This window comes from Protopterus annectens, chromosome 4.part1 (assembly GCF_019279795.1).
Source record: "Protopterus annectens isolate FY-2018-M chromosome 4.part1, PAN1.0, whole genome shotgun sequence".
Lineage (NCBI taxonomy): Eukaryota > Metazoa > Chordata > Ceratodontiformes > Protopteridae > Protopterus > Protopterus annectens.
Genome location: NC_056734.1, coordinates 176,744,860 through 176,769,340, shown reverse-complemented (window position 1 = coordinate 176,769,340; position 24,481 = coordinate 176,744,860). Strand labels below are relative to the sequence as shown.

General features: G+C 36.5%; 1 protein-coding gene across 1 annotated transcript in view; it reads left to right on the top strand.

Annotated features, from left to right (window-relative positions):
- LOC122801191 (multiple epidermal growth factor-like domains protein 6) overlaps positions 1-24,481 on the top strand; it is a gene marked incomplete at its 5' end in the record, with an annotated part of 1,094,182 nt that overhangs the window by 654,137 nt on the left and 415,564 nt on the right. Inside the window, one exon of the mRNA XM_044070750.1 lies at positions 18,313-18,447. Coding sequence (XP_043926685.1) covers positions 18,313-18,447 — 135 coding nt within the window. The remainder of the gene's footprint in view (positions 1-18,312; positions 18,448-24,481) is intronic.

Sequence of the window (24,481 nt, the reverse complement as noted above, 5' to 3'; positions counted from 1 at the left end):
TTTGTGACCCGACCTCACCAGTAAGGGCATGGCACTTTTGGAAGGGGGGCAGCACTCTCCCATATTGGTGAGTCCCAGGTCCACTATGCTTGAACCTCCAGTGGGTGCACGCACTATTTAGTCATGAGTATTTGTGCTAATAAAATCAAGGAATCATTGTTTCTGTGAGTTTGAGGCAGCGTATTTTTCTGAGTCTATAGAGGGGCAATTAAAGTCTCCTGTAAATAGGGTATTTCATTTAATGGTAAGTATCTCCAGTGGGTCTAGGTATGAGCTGTGAGATTCTAGGGACATTGAGGGTGACCTATAGCTTCCTAGGATGTGGTATGGGACTTTGTCTATTGGTGATTTGTACATGTTTAAATTCCAGAGCATTGTCCTGATGAACCAACCTAGAGTTATACTTGTTGCTGATATAGATTGAGACCCCCATCCCCTTTGTCCCTGTCTGTGCAGCTGATGCTCTAAATGTGTAGAAGGCTCTGAAGCAGTGCACCGCCAGAGTACTTTCTGTGAATTTAAACTATGTCTTGATAATGACACAGATCTCTGTATTCTCCAGAGTGAGGACAGCCTGTAGGGTGTGGAGTTTATTGTTTAGGTTCCTAACACTGAGTGGTAACATCTTTAGGTTTCCTTGGGTTTTATTTGCTATGTCAGTAGGTTTGTCAATTTGACATTGCCTAAAAAGGCGCTAAGGGGGCTACTATTTGGAAGCCTAGAGGACACAGATGCAGATCATCCTTTGCAAAAGCAATGTGGTTTGTTAACCAAGTCCTCCCATGCTGACAAATATTGAATCCCCGTGGAAAGACTAAGTCATTTATTGAAGTCACTCATCTTTTGTTCCTACTATAGCATTATCCCTGGTGAAGGCAGAATGCTGCTAAATGCAAGGCACATACTTGCCTGAGACACAAATTCAGAGAGATATAGTCCAGGCAAATAAGTTTCAGATCATTAATGCCCACATGAACTGTGATAGAATCATACTGGTACCTGTGGTGTACTGACTTGTGTGTGTGTGTAACTTTATGGATCCTGGCTCCAGATAAGCAACTAACCACTATCCTCTCCTTGTTCAGTCTGGTGAGTGGGGCATCTGTGTGTCATACAATGCAGTCCCCTATGACAAGAGTCCTGGGTAATGCTTTCCATATAGGCTTTTCTCTTGGGGTTTCACTGGGTGTAGGTGGGTGTGTGATGTTTGATGTTGCTTTTGCTGAGTGCTTTAGAGTTTGCTGAGAATAGGTATTATTGTTTATAGGCTTAGGATGTCTTTGAGGTTTGGGAAGATTGTTTTTTTGTGTCTCAGCATAAGTTGGTCTTTGTCTATTATGGACACTGTCTTGTGGATATAGTGAGTATGTTCTCGACAACCTTCCTTTGTATGCCAGATTTTTACCTCCAGTGAAATTCTACATGTGCATCTCTCGCATACTGTGTTTGTTTCTTTAAGGATTAGATGTTTGTCTGTGAACATGTAACAGTTGCTACATTGTCCCAGGATGCCAATATCTACCAATCTGGCTATGGGGACATTTGGAAATCACATATTCCTGCTTTCTAGACCTGTATTTGCGTCAGCTGCTGGAGATTGTGGACTGGGTGATACAGAGGTCTCCTTGGGTGGTGTCTGGGGTTTGCCACAAGAATATTTTGCTTTCTGTAACCTTAATCACGTCCAAATTGCACAGTTAATTTTTCTGTTTCTGTACTTAGCAGATCCACAATTTTATAAATATTCTCATTTCATGGAAGGTTTTCCTTTGAATTAAAATACTTAAATCTTTTCAGCACCTGAACATTTCAAATGTAATATCTCAGTCAAACATCTAGTTTTGCAGCTTGACTATCTGACATTGCTACTAAATGTCGGTATAGCTGATATGGGAGACTTGTGAAGAAATAGAATTATTTTAATTTTAGTTCCTGCAATTTGTTCAGAGCCTGAACTTTTAAAAAATCTGTTTATGTTGTTAATTAGATCTTCAAAATCATAAATATGTAACTCTCTCAAACATACTATTTTGACATAGGAAGAATCTATCAGTATGCAAACTACTAAATAATATATTTACATTTTTTTTTTGTTTTCAATAATCCATCTTTTATTGTTTTTCAATTACATAACTACACACTATAAATATATACAATATATACATGATTGCTTCCAAAAGTTACATAAGCATTATATATTAATACAAATTATTAAAAAAGAAATACAACATGAAAAAGTCAACAGTCTGTATTATTGTTACGATCTATGTCAAATCTAAGATTGAATCAGTCTTATAAATATGTGTCCTGAGTAATAGTGGATAAGAACCCCTAGGCCAACACAATATTGAAGATTTGCTCCCATATTTTTATATTATTTATGCTTTTCTTATGGTCATTGATTAACAATTTATGCGCTAATATGTGTCTGATTGCTAATATTCTAAAATTTTCCCAAGATGTCTGAGTCGGCTTCAACCAGTTTGAAGCTATGTATAGTTTCATCAATAAACAAATATTCATGGTTATGATCTTTTTTGATTTATTTAAGTTATCTGGAGGAATATGTAGGATCATAAATTCCCAAGAGAGTGTTGAATGCTGGTATCCCATTTTCTGTAATTGAAGTTTTAATGAATTCCAAAGTTTAAAAATGCATTTGCAACTCCAAAACATGTGAAACAAGTCAGCTGTCTGGTCTGTACAATATGGACATTTAGGCGAGTTCTTTGAGTCAAATTTATGAAGAATAAGACGGGTATAGTAGGCATTGTTAAATATCATCAATTGTGTGAATAGTAATTTCTGAAGGGACTCAGACTTTAATGTTAGATTAAATGCTTCCAAGATCTTGCTGTCGTCAACTAATATTAATTTTTCCCTCCAATAATTCGATAAGAGAATATGTTTATTGTATTTCATCTCTTTTATCAGTTTATATGAAGTAGTTATATATTTTTTATCTTGTATCAGAGCTTCCCACAGATTACGACATATATTTAATTTCTCTTCATTAAAATCAAAGTTATTAAAATAATTTATAGCCAGATCTTTAAGTTGTCTCATGATAATTAGATAGGAAATAGGAAGACTTTTCTCTTTTAAAATATCGTGAACTGATACCCCAAGAAAGGGGTAGAGATCCTAGAGATCCAATACAATTAAATCCTTTATTAGGGGGAATTTTTGTAAGTCTATCAACTTATTCCCAATTACTAAATTTGGGTTCTTGTGAAATGGTTGAAACACCATCATATATTTTAGTAGGTTTAATGAGGTAAAAAGATTTTGAATTGAAGTTACATAACTTTTAATATGTTCCATTAAGTCATATTTACTGAGTGTTCCTCTATTCAGAAAGGGTAGAGCTTTACAGTTAATTCCCACTTTAGTTACATGTCTGTAGGTTAAGACCAGCCATTTTGGCACCCATTTCAGACTGCCTCTATCAAAGTGAATCACCCTTAAGATTCTGTTGGCATTAATTATCAAGTAATAAGTTTCAAAATCTGGTAAATCTAAACCTCCTCTATTCTTTGGAGCCATCAGTTTCTCATATGTTATCCTCGTTTTCCTAGGTTCCCAAAGAAATCTCCCTAGTCCTATATGAAGCTGTTTAAAACATTTCCTCGTGATTCTAAGTTGTGTAGCTCTAAGTATATATAATATTCTGGGAAGAACATTCATTTTGATAATTGCAGTTCTTGCCATCATTGGTAGTTTCAGTTTACTCCATCTTTTCAAATCCAATGTTATTTGATCCCAAGTTGACTTAACATTGTTTATAAAAAAATCTTTATTATCAGTTGAAAATACAATACCCAGATATTTTGTTTTTTCTTCCGTCACTACTTGTCCTATCAATGGTAGCAATGAAAAAGGAGTCTTTAATGGGAATATTTTGGATTTCTTAAAATTCAGTTTATAATTAGAGATTTTCTCAAAGTCTTCTATTGCTTTTAATATTTTCTCGGTGTCTGACACTGGTGTGGTACAATATATATTTAAATCATCTGCGAAAGCAGCCATATTTATTTTCATACCATATAGTGTTGGAGGATTGTAAAAAACATTTTGTTTAATGTGTAAAAATAATGGTTCCAAATAAAGATTAAACAAAATAGGAGATAATGGGCACCCTTGTCGGGTACCATTTTTAATTTGTATTCTTTTAGAGCATTCTTGATTGATAAATATATTTGTATATGCGTTATTATATATTTTCCTTAATGTTAGAATGAAATCCGAAGGTAAATTAAAGTATGATAACATATCAAATAGGTATACCAAGTTAACTCTGTCAAATGCTTTCTGTGCGTCAATTATGAGTGCATAAATATTGAGATTTTTGTACTTGGCATATGAAATTAATGTGTGAAGCGTTAATGTATTATCAGTGGTCTGTCTCCCATCCATAAATCCTGCCTGTTCCTCTGATATTAATAAATTTGTGACCTTTTTCAGTCTATTTGCCAGGATGGATGTCATAATTTTCATGTCTATGTTCAATAGTGAAATGGGTCTGTAATTATCTGGGTTTTTAGCGTCACTTTTTCTTTCGGTATCAAAATAGTCTTAGAAGCATTAAAGTGAGGATCATTGATTTTATTTTGAATTATATAATTAAATGTCTGTGAAAGTATTTTACTCAAAATCTCATTAAAAGTTTTATAAAATTCAGAGGTCAATCCATCCGGGCCTGGGGCTTTATGTGGTCTCAGCTTTTTAATTATCTCTGCTACCTCCTCCGCTGAAATTGGTTTAATTAAATCCCTATGGGACTCATTATCAATATTTGGGAATATGATCTTCTGCAAGAAATCTTTCCTAACTTTATCTGGTAAAATTCTCTGCTCATCACCATATACCTCATTAAATATTTTTTCAAAAGTATTCATGATATCTGCCTTATTAGTATATGTTCTCTTATTATAGTTTATTTCTGATATTAATAATGTTGATTTCGCTTGGTTAATAATGCGTGCTAATGCTTTTGAGGGAGTCTGAATATGATTCGCGTATTTCACTAAATTTCTCTGTTCATAAAATGACAGTTTACTATTGTGTAGTAAAAACAGTTCTTTTGACACTTTAATAAGTCTATTTCTGTTTGTTTATTATAGTTCCTCATTAACTCCTGGTCTAGTGACTTAATTTTGGTTTCCAAGTCTAATAGTTCCTTATTTTGCATTTTTTTATAGTAAGTAGCTTTCTGAAGAAAAATCCCTCTTATTTGGGCTTTGGTTGTAGCCCATTCTATATCAACTGGATGTCTGTTGTTAAGAAAGTTATGAAGTAACTGTTCAAGTGTCTCTTTAACTTCTTTCAATATGTCCTCTTTCCTTAGTAAATATGGATTTAAAGACCAATTGCATCCTCAAAGTCTCCTATTACTCATATTATTATTGTTGAGTGTTAGTGTGATCTTTGAGTGGTCCGATAATTGTCTGGCTTGAGTAGAAACACATGGGTCAACAGATATCAATACTTCCGAAATAAAAAAAAAATCAATTCTTGACCACATTTTATGGCAGCTTGAGTAAAAAGTAAAATTCTCTGCTTTCTTTTGTGTGTGTGTATGTATAAATGGGTCGTATAGTTTAAAATCAGTTTTACATTCCTTCAATGCTATCATTGCCTGTTTATTAAAAGCTTTGGATGAACCAAATTTGTCCAACTTGGGATCTTGATACGAATTCCAGTCACCTCCCATTAATATATAACAGTTATTATATTGTTGTAAAATGGAGTAAAGTGAAGTTATAAAATGGTGCTGATTAGTAGAGGGGGCATATATATTCATGAGTAATATAGGTTTATCATAGAACTTAGATATCAGAACCACTAAACACCACCTTCCCTCTTTATCTATTTTGACATCTAATATTTTTTCTTGGTATCGGTTTTTAATTATAATTGCCACTCCTGCACTGTTCGTTTTCCCTTCCGCCTCCACTATCTCCCTAATCCATTTCTTATTCTTCAGTATATCCCACTGATCATTAGTCAAATGAGTTTCCTGCAATGAAATAGTCTGCTTTTGATTGGAAAAACAAATGTAAAAATAGCTTCCTTTTTTTCATGTTCTGGAGTCCTTTAACATTCCAAGATTCTATTATCCACATCTGTAGCTCTTCAAAAATGTAGTCCTATTACTACTATTGAGAGACAACCTTAGATTACAGTGTATTAACATACAATAGATTATTTGGAAGCGAATCTGACATCCCATCCCTACCCAGTGCTTATCCACTATTCCTCTGGACCAGGATGTACATAGGTTTTTCACATCCTTTGAATATCTCTGTTTATCTAAATTTCTAACTCTACAAATTAACCCAAAAACCTTATGCAAAAAACCTACAACCACTATCTCTAAATCTACAAAGCTTAATCCAAACATTCCCTAATAAACACTACTAATTACCTAACTACAGTTCTGGACATACTTAATATAGTCAAACACATTTACTAATTGTTGTGTGAAAATCCAGTTTAACTAATAGCTCACAATATTAATAATCAGCAATGAGAATAATACATTTTAACTTCTTGTCATATACACTATTAATTATTAATTCCAGAGAAAGGAAACAGTTGTTAAACATAACAATACAGTCCTAAGGTTATTTTTGTTTAAATGTTCTAATTGTTTTAGGTAGTTGTCCTTCTCCAAAGGTAACAGTCTGCTAAAACTTGTAACATGCTCTAAGTAACAATAACAATTGTACTACACAAAGCATTTGACTAAATAATTGTATCCCTATAAAATATATTTAAAAATACTAAAGAGAAGGACAACCTAAATGTAACATTTTAAACATTTCAAGTTCACAGTCTTTCATAACATTTATTATACTAACATCATCCTGTTATTTTATTGAACAGAGCATACACATACACTTTCCTAATTAAAAGTGAAAGATCAAAAGAACAAAAAACCCTATCTAAGGAAAAAAAAAAAAGAAATAGAGACATAATTACCAGATTCTAACACTATACAATGGAATACCCTTCTATTTTAACCAACCCATTACAATAGCATTTCCTACCTGTGCAGCTGTACATTTCCTTATACCATACAGAAGCCATTTACCCTCCAAATAAGTCCAGGAAGCTTCGTTTTTAATTTCAGTTTCTACAGCTTCTCTATAGTCCTTCCTGCTTGCTGAGCTTGTTTTCTTCATTTTGAATTCGCGATGGGGGAACCATTTCACGGACGGACCTCCTGGATGTGCTACGTTGAAATCAGTCCCCCTGCATCCTCCAAAGGACTTCCTGTTACCTCGTGGCTTGTTTACACTCGTAGGAGCCATAAATCTTTGGAAAAATGTCGTGGACATGCTGGAATTTCAAGATAAGGATGTAATCACAAGTTTCCCAGGGCCTGGTAGAAAAAAAAGAACAAACAAAGAGTTATAAAGCCTTGGATCATCGTAGTTATGGAGTCCCAGTCTGTCTGATGCTGAAAGAAGACCTGGATGCTTTGATCAAACTTCTGAAGGTGGCAGTGCTTTGAAAAGCTTCAAAAAGGTAGGTTTTGCTTCTTTTTTAGTGTTTATTGAATATTTAATACCATCCACTGTGAAAATTAAAGTATTTGGATACTTCATTTGAAATCTGATGTTTTTTTCAATCAAAAACTTGCAGTATGGAGCTAGCATTTGCCTGGATTGTCTTATTTGTATTGGTAAGTCCTGTGTCATGGAAATTTTGTTATTTTGCCAGATGATAGATCCACCATTCTTTTAATAGTTAGCAGTATTTTGCTAGCATCTTGATAATTCAGAATTTTGATGTAGACTGGTCTAGGTGCATTTGAAGCAAATGATTCTCTGATAGCTCTATGTGCTCTTTCTATAACAATCTGTTTAACACTATCAGAGTCCTTGAACAGTGTTTTGAGTATTTGCATTATGGTAGCATTCAGATCATTGTACTGAATTGTTTCTGGAATTCCTCTGATTATTATATTATTCCGTCTGGATCTTGCTTCCAGGTCTAAAATTTTATTTTGCATGGTTTGGATGTCTGCATCATGAGAGTCTGTTTTTTTCGTAAGCATAATTATTTTATCCTCACTTTCAGCTATTCTGGTTTCTGATTTATCCATCCTTTCCAAAATCTGATTACATGTGGCACTAAACGTAAGCATTTGTGTTGATAAATATTTTAAGGCTTCTTGAATAGGTAACAGTGCTGATTTAATTTCGTCCATGCTGACCGGTTGGTCTGGTTTGTTTGTTATTCCTGTTTTTACAGTCTCCCTTTGTGTAACTGTTTTCTGTCTTTTAAAAAAAAGCTTCTTTTTCCGGAGATTGCAAGGCAGATAGTTTAGTTTTAGAAGTTGTGATTTCCATAGTTTTGTCTTCTTTTGACATTTTGATACACTGTAAACGTATTTATACCAGATGTAAGGTTTCAGCTGAGAGATATGTATTTCCTTTGTTTGTTGCTCTGTTCAGAGTCAGGCTGACCATCAATTCCAATCCTGCTGTTAGAAAATATTTTTTCTCTATTTTTCCTTCTCAGAAGCGAAGATAGATGTTAGTACTTTAATTATTGCTGCCAATTAGCATATAAAATCTTGTGATATATCCACAGGGTTGATTTTTGTTTCTGATATCTGGAGAGCTGTAGTTTTGCAGTGTTTAAAGAACGGCAGCCATCTTTGAATCCAGATATTTACGTTTTTAAGTTATCAGGTGTGTTGCTAAACAGTGAAGTCAGTCTAATAAAATAAAGCCAAAGATAAAAGTGTACTTCTGTGTCTCATCTCTTTATTTTATGGCCTATCTGGCTTATATGTGTATTAAACTACAGATATTACTATAGTCTTTTCCCCTCAACCCACATCAGACATTCACCTCAGACCTTAACAGTCGTAATTTTTTATTAACATAATGCTCTCTTTTCCTCATTAAGTTTGCCAGATGTAGGCAGTAAGAAGTAAACAGATAATTAATTCAAGAGTCTTTCCTACTTTAGCAACAGTTAAGACTTTTGTTGATGAAAATTAAAATCAGTTAATTCAGCACTTTTCTCTGTGTGATAGCTAATCAAGAATGTATATACATGGAGAGAGAAATGATCAACATTTATTCTTAATATGCAACTTGTGCTGCATTTCTAAATGTGCAGAACATTTACACCATCATGCCTGATGTCTTCTTGTTATTCTGAATCGCACTTAAAGAATGAGACGAAAATGTCAGTTGCTTGCAGGATCATGACAGTGAGCGGTATTAATGCTTATGGCAAATAAACAAATGTTTGAAAGCTGATGTTTAAGCCCATGGTGGTTTTCAAAAATAGCCAGAAAGATAATACTGTCAGGTTATGTGAGAGAAAAGGTGAGCAGTCGAGACAGAATGAGCAGAGCATGATTAAGAATGTCTAATGGATGTCATTTGTTAGAAAAAAAAACATAGTGCTGTGCATTCAACTGCAGATGTGACCTTATTAACATAGATAAGTCAAGAATACATAAAGGTTAAAAGATTGCTTCAAAGCAAGTATGAGATCCAACACATAATGAGATTCAACACATAATACTAAGACTTGAGCTTGAATGCATCATTTGGTAGCAGTGGAGCAGACCATCTGTAACTTGCAATAACCACAAGGAGTTGTCATGTCATGGTAAGTTGCAGGTTATAAATAAAATTATAAATGAAACATGAGCATATTGGATACGTTATGTGAGAATGCAAATGTGAGATTACATCTTTGCACCTGAAGATTGTAAATTGGTTGTGTTATTGAACAATGTTGTGTGATTACAGCACTGACACCAGAACTTAAGGACATAAAGAAGAGTACCATTTTAATGGTCTCAGCAAATCCAGGAATAACAGGGATGTGCTAACCCAGAAATAATGTCTAAAAAGGTGTAGTAGAATTGGAAGCTCCAGAGGAGTTATCCAAAATGAATCCAGTCACATTCTTTTACAGTAAACAGATTATCATAAAAACACACTGGGAGAAAAAATTGATTACAGGATCATTAGTGATAGATATGCCTCTCATTCCAACCACAGTAGATTTTATCCCTTTTTGTGGTTGGCATCATGCAGCTCACGTTAGAGCAAACAGTTAAGAAGGTAATTTGTGCATAACACAGAAGTACAGTATGCAGTGCAATTGTCTGCATCTCCATTATTGATTGCCATCGCCATTGGGACTAACAGATATCTCCCTATTTTTTTTCTCCTGTACTGGACATTTTTGTTGGTGCTTTTGTAAAAGAGCAGTCATTAAAAATGATTAGTTTCACTGATGAACTTGGCTAGTAAACAGTTTCTGTACAGGAAACAGGTACAATGAATTTATAGTACCACTTTACTTGGCCCTTATCAGACATATCATTGAATATGTATAAGACGTATAGGATCATACTAGGCCAACTGCTCTTGTGGATCATTTAAGCCTAGCCAATTACCCCATGTGAGAATCAAACTCTGTACCTCATGTATGTAAGACAATCAACTCAACCATTAGGCCAACCTCCTTTGACATATTTTTAACCACACACTTGCAACTGTTGGGATGCCCACAAAGGTTGCACACCAGGAGAATTCAGGGAGTGAACACTCTGTCTTACACTGATCCACTTAAGGCTCTTTCTCTGTATTTGGTCTCCAACAGGTTACTGAGAGAGGTTCTTTACCTGGCTTACAGGGCTTCCACAGACCCAGCCCTGATGGATCTGCTGCACATGTACAAAACAAACAACACCAGAAACACTAGATCCAGGAATCTGAACTTCACCTGTGACATAAACAGATCATGCTGGGGAGACTGATAAGTGTCACAAAAGACCCCTGCACCATGGAAACGGCTGCCCAATCAGAGTTTGTCCCTGGCCTTAATCAAACAAAACCATAACAATTGGATGGGAAATCATAAACTTGCCCCCCTGTCTGGCCCCCATGTACTTTATGGACAGAGACAATCAATAAGAAAAGTAATACCCCTCCCACAAATCCTTATTTACATCCCTACTAACATGCCTTTTCCCATATAGATGCCCATAACAATCAGGACCCAAATGTTTTGGGGTCTGCAGCTAGGCTTGTAAGGGACCTAGTGGTCGTTAGCCTAGTAACAACTTATGAACCTATGTATAGAATGTTCTTTTGGATACCAGTCTATTTCCATACAGTATGTATATAAGAGTTCCAAGAATGATTATAATTCATAACTAACACAAAAAACACACATCCGAAACTGAAACCATAAAAATAATATGTTCATAAAATCCTGGTTGACATATATGCACACCATATAAAGCTATCTCCTCAACAAAAGTACTTTCTTCAAAGTACAAACACATAAACACACCATGAGGAGTACTTCTGTTTTTTATATATACAGAGAGAACTGCAAAGATAAATGGGAACACTAAAAAATAAAATCACTGACAGTGCACATCAGTAACCAAAGTGAAACACCAAATAAAAGTGCTATAGTCAAGGGGGAAAATTGCCTGTTGCATAAATTGACAATTAGATTAAAAAAAAAAAAAACAAGCAATGTGGAAGATGTTTTGGTGAAACTTAACTAACAGCAGGACTCCCATTTTTTTTTTTTTTTTGCAAATAGTGCATCTTACTATATTGCTTATTGCTAGAGGTAAATGTAATTTCTTTGGTGAAAACAAAAAGACATGCTTGTCCAGTACAGAGGTATAGCTTGCTATTGTGGTACCAGGTGACATATCCACCTCAGTTTTCAAGTTGAAAGCAATAACTCAAGCAAGAAAGAAAGTTCCTTCACTGATCAAAGAAGCCAGGTCTAGCTCTTTTCCCTATCTATGCTCCTGAAGAAAAAAAAAGTCTGTTCATAATTTGACACTCCTACTTAAGCAATTTCTGCTTTTTTTATTTAAACTGTAGCAATTTCCTTGCTACATTTATAGCAAATGGCTGCTATAATTTATGCCATACATGGAGTGCTGATGTCCTTCACTTTTGACGACAAATGCAATAATGGCTTTCATTTCTGAAAGCTGGTAATGGACTTAGAGGAGGCATGGAGGTGAGGCATACTTTGAACTTCTGCAAGAGTTTTTTTCTCAGTTGAGAAGACACAGTCAGAGTGATAAACTGGTAGAGGTTTGTTACAGCAATCTTTTATATTACTTATCTTGTAAATGGGGGAAAAGTTCTGTTAAGCCATTTGTTAGGAAATTATGGCCATGATGTCTTACATGGGTACTGGCTTCATGGCTACATTTTTGAGGAAGTTATTTGGAAATTCTTACATTTACAGAAGAAGATCACTACCATAAGACTCTGTGAACCATCCTTATAACTGATAACTACTGATCTGAAGTATCTTTACTACGCAAGACCCAAAAATGTTGGCATTAAGATTATTTCTAAAACATAGAATCATGCTCTATTGTGGCAATCAAGCTGATCCAACTATCTATTAAGGGTTCAAAGTTTACTACCTGAAGGCCTCAGTCAAGTACCTAAGCATCTCATGAATAACACCTACAGAAGGGGTGAGCAATGCTTAGCAGTCAATTTAACTCTGTATATTATTCTTTTTATGCATTAACTACAATGTGTAAATGTAAATTTGAATAAACTAAATGGGGATATTACCCATTAACTGCTGATGACCCACTGTACTATGCATAAGAAAGGTAAGCGCATCTGATTTTAGGTTGAGGTTAGCAGTAACCCCACTAGCCCACAGAATCTGACTAAACATATGTAAAAGCAAAAGGGTAACTGGTTGCCCACTACTTTAGATTAATTTACCACCACCCCTAATTCAATGATTAACTTTATTAACTTTATTTTTCAGCACAATAATCAGCCCCTTCACTAGTTAGTCTTACAACTCCCCCTTACCTCACTGCTAAATAATATTAAAGAACAAAAGTATTGTTTTTTTTATTTTATTCACTTTCTACATAAAAGAGAGCAACTAAGAGCTCTGCTATAGTTTTTTGAACCCAGTGCAAAGCGTATTCAACAGTTAAACTTACTTGATACAGTGGTATCTTTTTGATTGTTTTTCTTTTTTTTTTCTAAATGTCACAGCCAGGTAAAACCTGGTCAATTTGCCCTCACTATGCTCAGGCTTATTCTGGTCCCCTAACCTACCCCCAGTTTCCAACCACCCCTCTTCCTCTATACTTCTACACATTATGCACCTCTCCTAAGTCATCTGACTAACAATTAACAACTGATAAATCTCAGTTAAACAACCATTGGTCCCAAATCACTCACAGAACTCAGCTAACCATCAACACTCTCAAGCACAACTGAAACCATTAACTATGATTGTACACAACTTATTACCTGCACCATGGCAGTTAACAAAAACACTAATAGATACTCAGTTCTAGTTTGGATTCTTTCCAACAAACCCAGTAACATCAATAGCACAGGATGTTTGCCAGATATAATTGATCACCTTCGAGCCTAAGCAGTTAGAAGTTACATCAACCAAGATAAATTATATACAGCCAAATATGTGAAACAACAAAATCCAATAAAGAAATCTTTATCAATTTATTAAAACAATGCAATTGGTCCACTCTAAAATTCACACCACTGGATAATGCAGTCTCACTTTAATAATATATTCCTAAAAACCCTTAACAATCTAGCTCCAGTACAGAACAAAAGAGTTAAATTCAACCCAGCACCGTGGCTAACAAAGGAAAAAAAAACTCATGCACCAGGAGGTACATAAACAGAGCTCAAGCATCACTTCAGGCATTTAGACACCCTATGAACCTCACTAAACACTGCATTAAACTAATCAAACAAAACTTCCATACCACCCTTTAACAAACATCAAAACAATCAAAAACTATTCTGGTCAACACTAAATAAACATTTACATCCAAGACAAACTTTAACCACCTCCCTTTCTACTAACAATACTGTAGATCTTATCCCCTCTCCATGCAACACGTACTTCAGTCAAACAATACTGGCCCTGACCAATATTAGCACTAATGCACCCCTCATAATTTCCTGCTCCTGGCCCAACCATTCAGAGCTAGTCAGCTTCAGCCCTGTATCCATTTCTACCATAAAAAAGCTTCTACAAAAGCTAAAACCCACCACCGTCACCCTCAACCAGCTCCCAGCTGATTACTTTCAAATGGCAGCTGACACCATAGCACTCCCAATCTCTGTCTTAATAAACAGGTTCCTATCAGAAAAGTATGTATGACTCATCTGGAAACAATCCAACACCATACCAGTATCAAAATCTGGAATGTCATAATTATTTTTGGTTAAAACAATGAATTTAAATGTTGGTTTTGTGAAAATTATTTGCTCATAATGCCAAAACATTTTTAATGATAGTTAGCAATTCAATATTTTTGAAACCATACTATAATGTGTTAAGGAAATCACACATCACTTAGGCATTGCCAACGGCATTAACAGATCCTCATAACGTTGAATTACAAAACTATGGAAGCCAGTAGTAATTCTCTGTTTGACATTCAATTAACTGCAGTCTGACATAACAACATGTTGAAGACAAGGATTTGATGTTATGGTAAATGAAAATGTGCATTTCCAGATTTTGATAGTAAACCTATCCTAAAAGTACACAAAGGTGGGCAATATACCAACATCAATAACTTCAGACCTATTGCCATCAATTCTAGATAAGTGCATCCATTCCAACTGATGCAGCACCTTATTTGTACCAAGTTGCTCGCTGATACCCAACATGGCTTCAAACCGACAGCAGCCCAAGTGAACTCCTAAATTTCACCAATACCATAAACTAATTCAGAAATGATGGAAAACCCATATCCACCCTGTTCTTGGACCTGTCTAATGCATTTCTTACCATGTCACACCAAAATCTTCTTGTAGAACTCACATCAGTCAGCCTCTCCCATCACTCCTTCTCATGGTTCATTAGCTTCTTCACTCAAAGAGAACAAGCCAAAAAATGGCAACATTCCTTCTCAACCTGTGTATCAATAAACCATTAGAGTACCACAGGGATCCATACTTGGACCCCTCCTATTCAACATCTTCATTAATAAACGTCATACTTGTACCCACCCAACCAACATAGGACAGTATGCTGATGATTCAACCTTGATATCCGTAAGTCCCTTCCTTGTCCAGACTCTAAGAAAACACTGAAACCTCCCTCTCAGCTATGGAAACTTGACTAAAAAACACACCTTGCTACTTAATCCCAACAAAACAAAGCTGATGCCCTTTACCCCCAAACCCCATCTTAACCATAAACAGTACTTTAACATTATCCAGCAGCAGAAATCACTTGCAGATCACTAAAGCCAATAACTCTGCTGGTGAAGCACTATTCTCTTGTGCCCTAGCCAAATTATGGAACTCACTCCCACCCATAATTACCTCCGTACCATCATACACCCACTTCAAAACTTTACTAAAAGTGCAACTAAAAACATGCTGGCTATGCCCTTGCAACTCCCACTCTAATATCATCCAGCCCATCCAACCACTACCTTTATTTCCACTCCACTAACTACCTTGATTATAGCAAGCTCAGATGCTGATAAGCCAGTACTTATTATACAGCAAGAACTTCTTCTTCTTGTAACATTTGTTAATGTCAGGTATGCACTTCACAGATAAAGATTCTAGTTGTCTACTGATGTACTATGTTATTCATCTGTAAATATGTTGTAAGTAATTGCTATGTAAATTGTTAATCACTATGTAATCCAATGTAAATACTGTCTGTTTATTTTAACTGTGGAACTTCTCTCCCCGGGCCTCCACTGAAAATGGACCTACGTCCAGTCGGACACTCCCGGTCAACAAATTTAAATAAAATAAAATAAATTATCTCAGCAAACAATTCCAAAATCAAAATAATAACCCAAGCCAAGCTCTTAGGCATAATAATAGATGACAAACTCAGGTTTGATCAGCATATGCTTCAGGCTGTCAAAAAAACACATCAGAAACTAGGCTCACTCCACAGGGTAAAGGCACATCTTACAGACACAGGGCAAGACTAGTCTCAGCTTTCCTACTTCTCTCCCTTTTCTATACATTCCCCATCCTCACTAATCTAAACCACACATACAAAAATGAGGTAACATCATGTTTCAACACAATAGTAAAGTTCACAACCAATATCTCATGTAGGGCGCATCACTGTCTTGCTTCAAAACAGCTCAATTGTCTAGAACCCCTAAGCTGCTAAACCTATTCACAGTTAATTTCAGCATTCAAACTTATCCATCAGCTGTAAAAATGCTCATCTCTTTGGCATACCCTCCATGCCTACTCCCCAATTAGAGAGCACCGCTCCAGAGAACAATTTCTGTTATGTAGTACAGGGCCCATAATTCTGCAGGGAAAATCCATGTATTCTTACCATGTATCTAAACCCTGGAACTCCATCCCTTTGCAAGTAAAACTAAGACAAACTGCCAAACTTTAAAGTACTGCTCAAACAGCATCTTATCCACTCTTGGCTATGCTTATGTTTTACTTGCAGATGAGCAACTTGCCAAACACACTCCTTAAACCTACTCAAACCCCCACCCCCAACCATACCGTCAGCTTAACACCCTTCCTTTCTAATATGTCATAGCTTCTCATATCTGTGTCTCTGCTATGTCTCTCTCTTCCAAAAACATAATTTAACATACCTTTTTCTGTCCATACGAAAACTGCTTATTAACCTCAGTCTGAAATTGTCTTGCCATACTCCCCAGACTGAACGTCTATACTCCTTTGGCACCAGTAGTTTATGTAATTAGCATTCCTAAAATGCCCAATGCAGTACAACTTTTTCTCTGTCATCTGGCTGATAACACTGCATCTTTAAGAATGACTACTCATACAATGTATCTGAAAGTATAACTGAACCATGTAAGCCTGAATTTGTTAGTGATCCATACGTTCTAAGTATATGTATATTACAATGTAAATATATTTATGTAAATGACCCACAAATCTTTGAATGTGTAACTTGTAAAAGGGTTGGAGCTTTTCTCCCAAGACCTGTGATGAAAAGGGGCTTTTGCCCAGCTGGACTTTCTGGGTCAACAAACGTAAATAATTAAAATAAATAAATTAATACCCATCCACATGTGCCAATTGTGCCTCCTACCACTTTGCACTTGGACCTGCCACCCTTCACCCTGCCTTAGCTACAATATGCTACTGGTCCATTTTATACCATAATGCTAGAAATGAACTTGTCAATTCCATTAGGTGAGACTTTTGTTTAGTGTCTTATCTGAGGGTAAGGCTCTCGTGAATGCAGCATACTTCTGTTGTTGTACTGTATTGTGAGTACTGCAGAAAGAACCTTTGTCACTCGAGTAGGTCTGGGAATAGATAAACAGCATTCTGTTTTTCCTTTTTCAATGCTGATTTTGTAACCTGCTGAATTGATGCTTCTTCTGTTGTGTCTTTTTAATATACTTTTGAATATGTCCTGAGCTATATTGTAGAATGCTGCAGTATCAGTATAAAACTATCTGGGTAGCCATTGCAAAGGCATTGTTAATGCAACATTATATTAAACAAGGCCCCATATTGAAATGTCATGCTCAAAATGATGTGTCTAAATACCAAAAATAAAAAAAGTCAGAAAACCCTGAGAAGAGCGAATCTCCAAAATCTCTCTTCTTTAAATTTCTTTTTGCGTGGTAAGCCCCCCTTCAAATGCTGTATATATACTAACTCCAAGATCAGCATATCTCTGAGAAAAAGGAATATTCAGAGAAAAGGCATTGCGGACCTTGTATATACAAGTCCGGTCTTTTGGCCATTCATTCACCAAGTTTTGGGACTTGCTGCTGTGGGTCCGAGCATTTCAAATGGTTAACATTAAAAGCATATCTCTGACAGAAGATAGAACATTCACAACAATGAACACTGAAATGCTGAATCCACAGCACCGAAAGCCTGGAAAGTCAAATGCTATGGGCTGTCACTGTGCAGGATCGCTGTACAGTGGGGCTTAGGGTTTTGCCCCTTTCCCCACTGTAGTGCAATCTCAGAATCTGTATATATAATTAGCAGGGGGTGGGGGTAGCCCCCAACAAGGAGGATGCATGGGGGCTTGACTTTGTGATTCTGTCATTGCTTTCAGCATTTCAGGTTTTCAGTGATGTAGGTTCATTGTTTCATTGTTCACTGTTATGAACATTCACTCTTCTATCACAAATCCATTAAAACAATATTGTAAAATAATACTGATTGACAGTGTTCTAAATAGATATTTAAATTTTAACTGCATGTCATCAAACAGTACCATTTAATGTGATCTTTCTATTCTTTTTTTTTGTTTATTTTTCAGCTTGTCCTAAATGGACCTATGGACCAAGCTGCTTTTATGAGTGTCAGTGTACCCAAGGGAACTCACTCAGCTGTGATGCTAAAAATGGTGTCTGTATCTGTAAGGCTGGTTATCAAGGAAGCAAGTGTGAGGAAGGTAAGTTGTAGTCATTCTTAAAAACAACACCAACATTTTTAAAACCTTTATTATGTGTTATTTGCATATCTGAAACACAGAAAAGCCAGCTAGATTAAGCAGTAAGATTTTATTCTCTGAAACTGGTAAACATTCTACGTTCTGTAGTATGTTCCAAATATGCCATTATTTTTATATATCTGCATATTGCCCAAAGAGAAATGTCTGACAGAAAGCAAAAGAAAACCAAAAAAAAGAGAAAACACCAAAGTGCATTCTTAACTATCAGCTATTTGTATCATCATATCCATTATTAGTGAGTTGAAAAGAAGAGGACATTTGTGATTTTTTTTTTGGGGGGGGGGGTTGATTTTATCACAAACTTTTTTGGTTTTGGAAAAGTGTTTTTTTCATAAAAAGTTTTTTTTAACAAGGTTTCATAACAGTTTTGATGGTTTAATTCAAAGTTGGGCATGACTGAACAGGATTGGTTGTTTTTGGTGTGTGTGTGTATGTTTTGGCAGGGCTATTTAATGTGAATTGTTTATTGTTTTAGCTGTTCTGATAATGTCTTGACGATTTGCAAGACAAAACACTTAACTTGTTTGATTAAAGTGATTTTCCGTGTACTGACAGCTTGGTTTATTTTTTGTTTAGAGATTTTCTTAGATATCCAAGACCGGATTTTTTATTTTTAGAAAAATGAAACAAAATAGTAATTCCATTGGATATAGAGAAATGTGCTTTAGAGCTATACATTACTTTGGTGTTATCAATTTTATTTTAAAATGAATAATTTACAAATGTTATTTTTTGTTTTTAATTGCCAGTTTTGTCTTTATTTCATCCTAATAATGTTTGTATCTCTGCTTTTTTCCTAAGCACTACATTTTTATCTGTTAGTACAAAGTGAATATTAGTTCACTTTGGACTAACAGATATTGAAATTATTAAAACACAAATATAAAGTCTTGTTGCGATTTCATGCGTAAAAAGAAACAGGTTTTTGGTTATATTGCCATTGTTTTTAAATGTTGCATAAAGCATATTAAAAGTTATTTTTTTTACTTAAAACTAAAAATGCATTTGTTCTTTTGCCTTTGAGTGCACAATCTAAGAAAAGGGTATAGCTAATTCATCCAGATGAATAAAGCACTTATCTAGCATGACTAATTGCAGGCCCAGTCCTGGTTGTAATGAACATTATAACAAATTCTTTAGCAAGAACTAGAAAATGCAACACATAGCCACTGGTACAGCAATCAGTTCTACCACATCATACATAAATACATTATGACAGCAATGCATTTTATCAAAAAGCGGTGGTATCATCAGTAGTGATGTAAGTTGGATAGTTCATAGGTGTGTATTAGGCAAAGGACCACTATAGACATTTTAAGCTTAGCCATGCATCCCAAATATCTGAAAAGTTCTGGTACCCTTGACAAGTGTAAACAGGGGCGTGGGAGATGAAACATTTACAAGCAGGGCCAGAAAGATGAACCATTTACAGGCTGCCTATCTTCATTACAGGCATAGGTGCCAAACCAGTGATGAATTTCCTGCTCTCCATCCAGTTGTGCAAGTTGCACTTGAATTGGGTTAGAGAGGAATTCTGCTTTACATGGATGGCAGGATATGTTCCAGAAAATGGGGTAGTCTCTGGAACTGTCTCTCCAGCAGGTCTTATTTATATCACATGCAAGGTTTAAGTCATTAGAATGAATAATTCTGTTTATTCTTGTTTTGCAGATATGCAGAAAGTCCATCATGGTAATATCAATCAATGCTTTATATGCTAGGCATATATTTTTATTTATTTTATTTATTTATTTGCAGTTTGTTAACCGGGAAAGTCCACTGGGCCAAAATTAGCCCATTTTCAATGGAGGCCTGGGGAGAAAAGCTCCATATATAAATATTACAAAGCTAATATCAACAAAGTTAACAAGTACAATACAATTTTCAAAAACTACTAAAATGCAGTAATATAGAAGACAGAATAATAACATTTGAGCAAGGTGTTTTAACAAAGCACTGAATGAAATTAAAACAAGTATTTTGGAGTAAATCAGTATAATTTGGAGTGCAGGCATTTATGCACTCAAAGTATCATGAGGTGAGAGGTAGGAAGAATTAGAGCAAGAGAGTAGAACAGTGAAAGGTGAATAGGGTGAGTTATGAGAAAGGAAGAAAGGAGAGGGAATGGGAATTAAATGAAGGGAGTCACTAGGGTGAGTTATGAGAAAGGAAGAAAGGAGAGGGAGTGGAAATGAAATGAAGGGAGTCACTAGGGTGAGTTATGAGAAAGGAAGAAAGGAGAGGGAATGGGAATTAAATGAAGGGAGTCACTAGGGTGAGTTATGAGAAAGGAAGAAAGGAGAGGGAATGGGAATTAAATGAAGGGAGTCACTAGGGTGAGTTATGAGAAAGGAAGAAAGGAGAGGGAATGGGAATTAAATGAAGGGAGTCACTAGGGTGAGTTATGAGAAAGGAGAATAAAAAGGATGGGGGAGCAGAAATGATATAGAGGGGAATCAGGTGGGGTGAGAGCATGAGCATTCCCATTGAGAAGAGAGATGGGAATAGAGCGTGGTCTTGAAACCGGACTGGTTTTGGGTGATTCAAATGTGGGGGAGAGGGAGTGAATTCCATAGATGAGTGATTGAGAAACACAGGAGAAATTGCTCAGGTGCATGTAAGGGTTTACACATTTCAAGGATGTTCTGGTTACTGGACCTGAATAGTCTGTCAGGATGATGCAAGGTGAATATGGAGGCGAGGGAAGGGCAGTTAGAGGATTTGAAAATGAGTTTGTGAGCAGTTAACAGTTGAATATAAGAGAGACAGTAGGGAAGTTCCAGCCAGTTCAAGGAGTGGAGAGCATCACAGTGGGGGGAGGAGGATTTGGTCCCGGTAGCAAACTTAGAGATTTTATTGTAGCAGGATGACAGTTTTGACTTTAGGGAGGATTGAAGGTTGGTGAGGAGAGGGGCTCCATACAAGAGAGAGGGGATGAGGTAGGAAGTAGAGAGTTTGTTTGGATGAGGGAGTGAGATAATGGCTGTGATGATACAGCATTCCAGTTTTTGGTGTGTTTTATTAATACTAGTTTGTATATGAATGTCAAACTTTAAATGTTCACCAGTGATAGTCTCACATACAAAACTTCTATGTGTTATTTCAATGGGAATCTTATTCTGGTGATGGAGAAGGATTTTTTATTGATAGAGGTGTTTTTAGATGGGGTAAAGATCATGATTTTGGTTTTGGATGCATTGAGAGTAATGTGATTATTCAGCATCCAAGACTCTGTACAAGAGAAAGCATCTTGTGTTAGCTGCATGAGTTTGTGGAGAGATTGAGCATAGCAAATTATGGTGGAATCGTCCGCGTATTAGACAAGTTTGGTATTAGGAATGCACTAACGAAAATTATTAATGAAGATGTTAAAAAGTAAGGAACCCAGTATAGAGCCTTGTGGAACTCCTGTTGGAGTGTGAAGGAAGGAAGAGGTACTGTTGTTCCAGTTGATGGCTTGTTGTCTATTAGAAAGGTAACTGGAAAACCAGTTAATATAGGAAGGGGAGAGATTGGGAAGAGAGCGTTTGTACAAGAGAAGGTTGTGGGAAACAGTATTGAAGGCCTTTGATAACTCTAGGAGAAGGGTAGATACAATGTTGCCAGAGTCTCAGGCCCAGTTGATGATGTCAAGGAAGGAGAGAATGGCAGTGGTAGCACTATGTCCAGATCTAAATCCATGTTGAGTTGGAGAAAGAAGTTGATTGTCTAGGAGGTGGGGAAGGAGTTGCAAGTGTATGCATTTTTCAAGGACCTTTGAGCTAGGGGACAGGATGGCTATAGGATGGAAGTTGGAGATTTCAGTATTGTTGCCTTCTTTGTGGAGGTTAATGATGAACACTTTCTTCCAGAGGAGGGGTACATATGATTCTTGGATTGAATGGTTGATATGTATGGTGATGGGAAGGGCTATGCCGTTGGCAGCTAGCTTGAGAAAGTTCGATGGAAGGTTGTCTGGTGCATGAGAGCATGGTTTTAGTTTTAGTAGAAGTTTTTTTATGGCATGCAGAGAGATGGATTGTATGGTAAAGGGGGGAGTTGAGTAGTGTTGATGTCAGTGGTATTAAGCTGAAGGTGTGGGATGAGGGTGGAGTAGAAGTGTTACTGGAGAATGATGTGGTGAGCTTGGTTATTGAACCAATAAAGAAAGAATTGAATTGGTTAGCTAAGATATGATCTGGAGGGTCAGGGCAGGGATTGTCTTTTTTGCCAGGAAAGAGGAGAGCAGTTATACTGTTTCAAAGGTTTTTGGGGTTGGATCTATGATTGTTTTGAAGCTTGGAGAAGTAGGACTTTCGGTCTAAAGCAATTTATTTTTTTACTTTATTCCAAAGTTGCTTATACTCAGTAAGGGTGTTAGGTGTTTTAGATTTATGGTAATGCTTTCAAGATTTATCTCAGAGATACATGAGTATAATAGTTGATTTAGTTAGCCAAGGGGTGGATTTGGTTTTGATTCTTTTAGTTTTGCGGGGAGCAAAGCTATCTAGTAGGTTATTGAATGTAGTACTGAAGTATGTAACAGCGTCATCAAGAGGGAAGGCTTTTACAGGGTTCCAATTCACATGTTTTAGTGAGTCAGAGAAATCTAGAGGGTTGAAGTTTTTTAGGGTATGAGTTGTGATGTAATTGTGGTGAAAATGAAGGGAGGATGGTGAGCAACAAGCAAAGGCAGGGAGCTGATTGCTGAGGGAGTTAGGTAGCTGTTATCAGAAATGGAGTTAGGGTGAGAAGCTAATATCCAGTCCAGAATACTACCGGAGTTGTCATCTTTATTAAATCTCCCCTCAACAGCCTGTAGGAGACTAAATGCAGGGATAGGGCCTTGAGGCGGCCTGCATAGGACATATTACATTATGTCCTGTATTCTTTTAGTGAGGAATCTCTGTGGACATTCCAGTTGTTGGATGTGCATGTGTAGGTGCATACCAAAGGGGCATTGTACTCAATGATAGGTCTGATGAATGTGGAATATAGAGGAAACACAACCTCCTTAGACCTAGATGCCATACCTTTCTTTATAAGTTGCACAACTTAGAATGATTTCCTCACTACTGTAAACATGTGATGGTAAAAGGCTCGATTACTGTCTATGTGTATCCCCAATTCACTCACTTTTGGGTTGACTCTTAGGGATGTGTTGTCAATATGATGGTTATCAGGGGTAGATGACTTCTCAAAGGATACTATTATGCATTTCTTGGCATTTAGTTTTAGTCCATGGCTCAGGCACATGTTATTTGTCTGTGTCAGCCCTTCCTGGAGAACATTAGTGTCAATGGGAGAGTAGTTGACTGCTCCTAGTTTGCAATCATCTGGAAATATGGTTAACCAGAGGCTCTTGACATTGTCCTGGACTTCAGAGAAGTAAATTTCAAAAAGGAGAAGTTCTAGGACTAATACCAGAGGGACTCCACTTGTGACTGGCTTCTTTATAGAGGTGAACTCCTCAATTCTAACTTCCTGGGTCCTGTCTGTGAGCCATCTGGCTATCCACTGTGTGTCATAAGAGTTTATACCCAACCTCTTAAGTTTATCAACAATGCCTGGGTGAGTTAATTTGTCAAAAGCTTTGGCGAGGTCCAGGTAGGATGTGTGAACCATTTTACCCTTATCTGTTGCTTTTGTGACCTTTACAAAGAAGTTCACCAGGTTATTTCGGCATGACCTGTCCTCGATGAAACCAAATTGGATTGGATTGGCTCCATTATCTGGAGGTTTTCCTGTCATTATTGATCATTTCCAGGATAAGTCTTTCCATGGCTTTGCATATGAGATTAGTGAGACTTATGGGTTTGCAGTAGTTTGTTGATGGCCCATCTTTGTGCAGAGGGATGACTGTTGCTGTTCTCCATTCATGAGGCACAAAGCCAGTTTGGAGGCTACAGTTAAATACCATTTCCAGTGGTCCTCATAGGTCATGTAGAGCACTGATCAAGTATGACTAATTGTAGGCCCAGTCCTAGATTGTGAT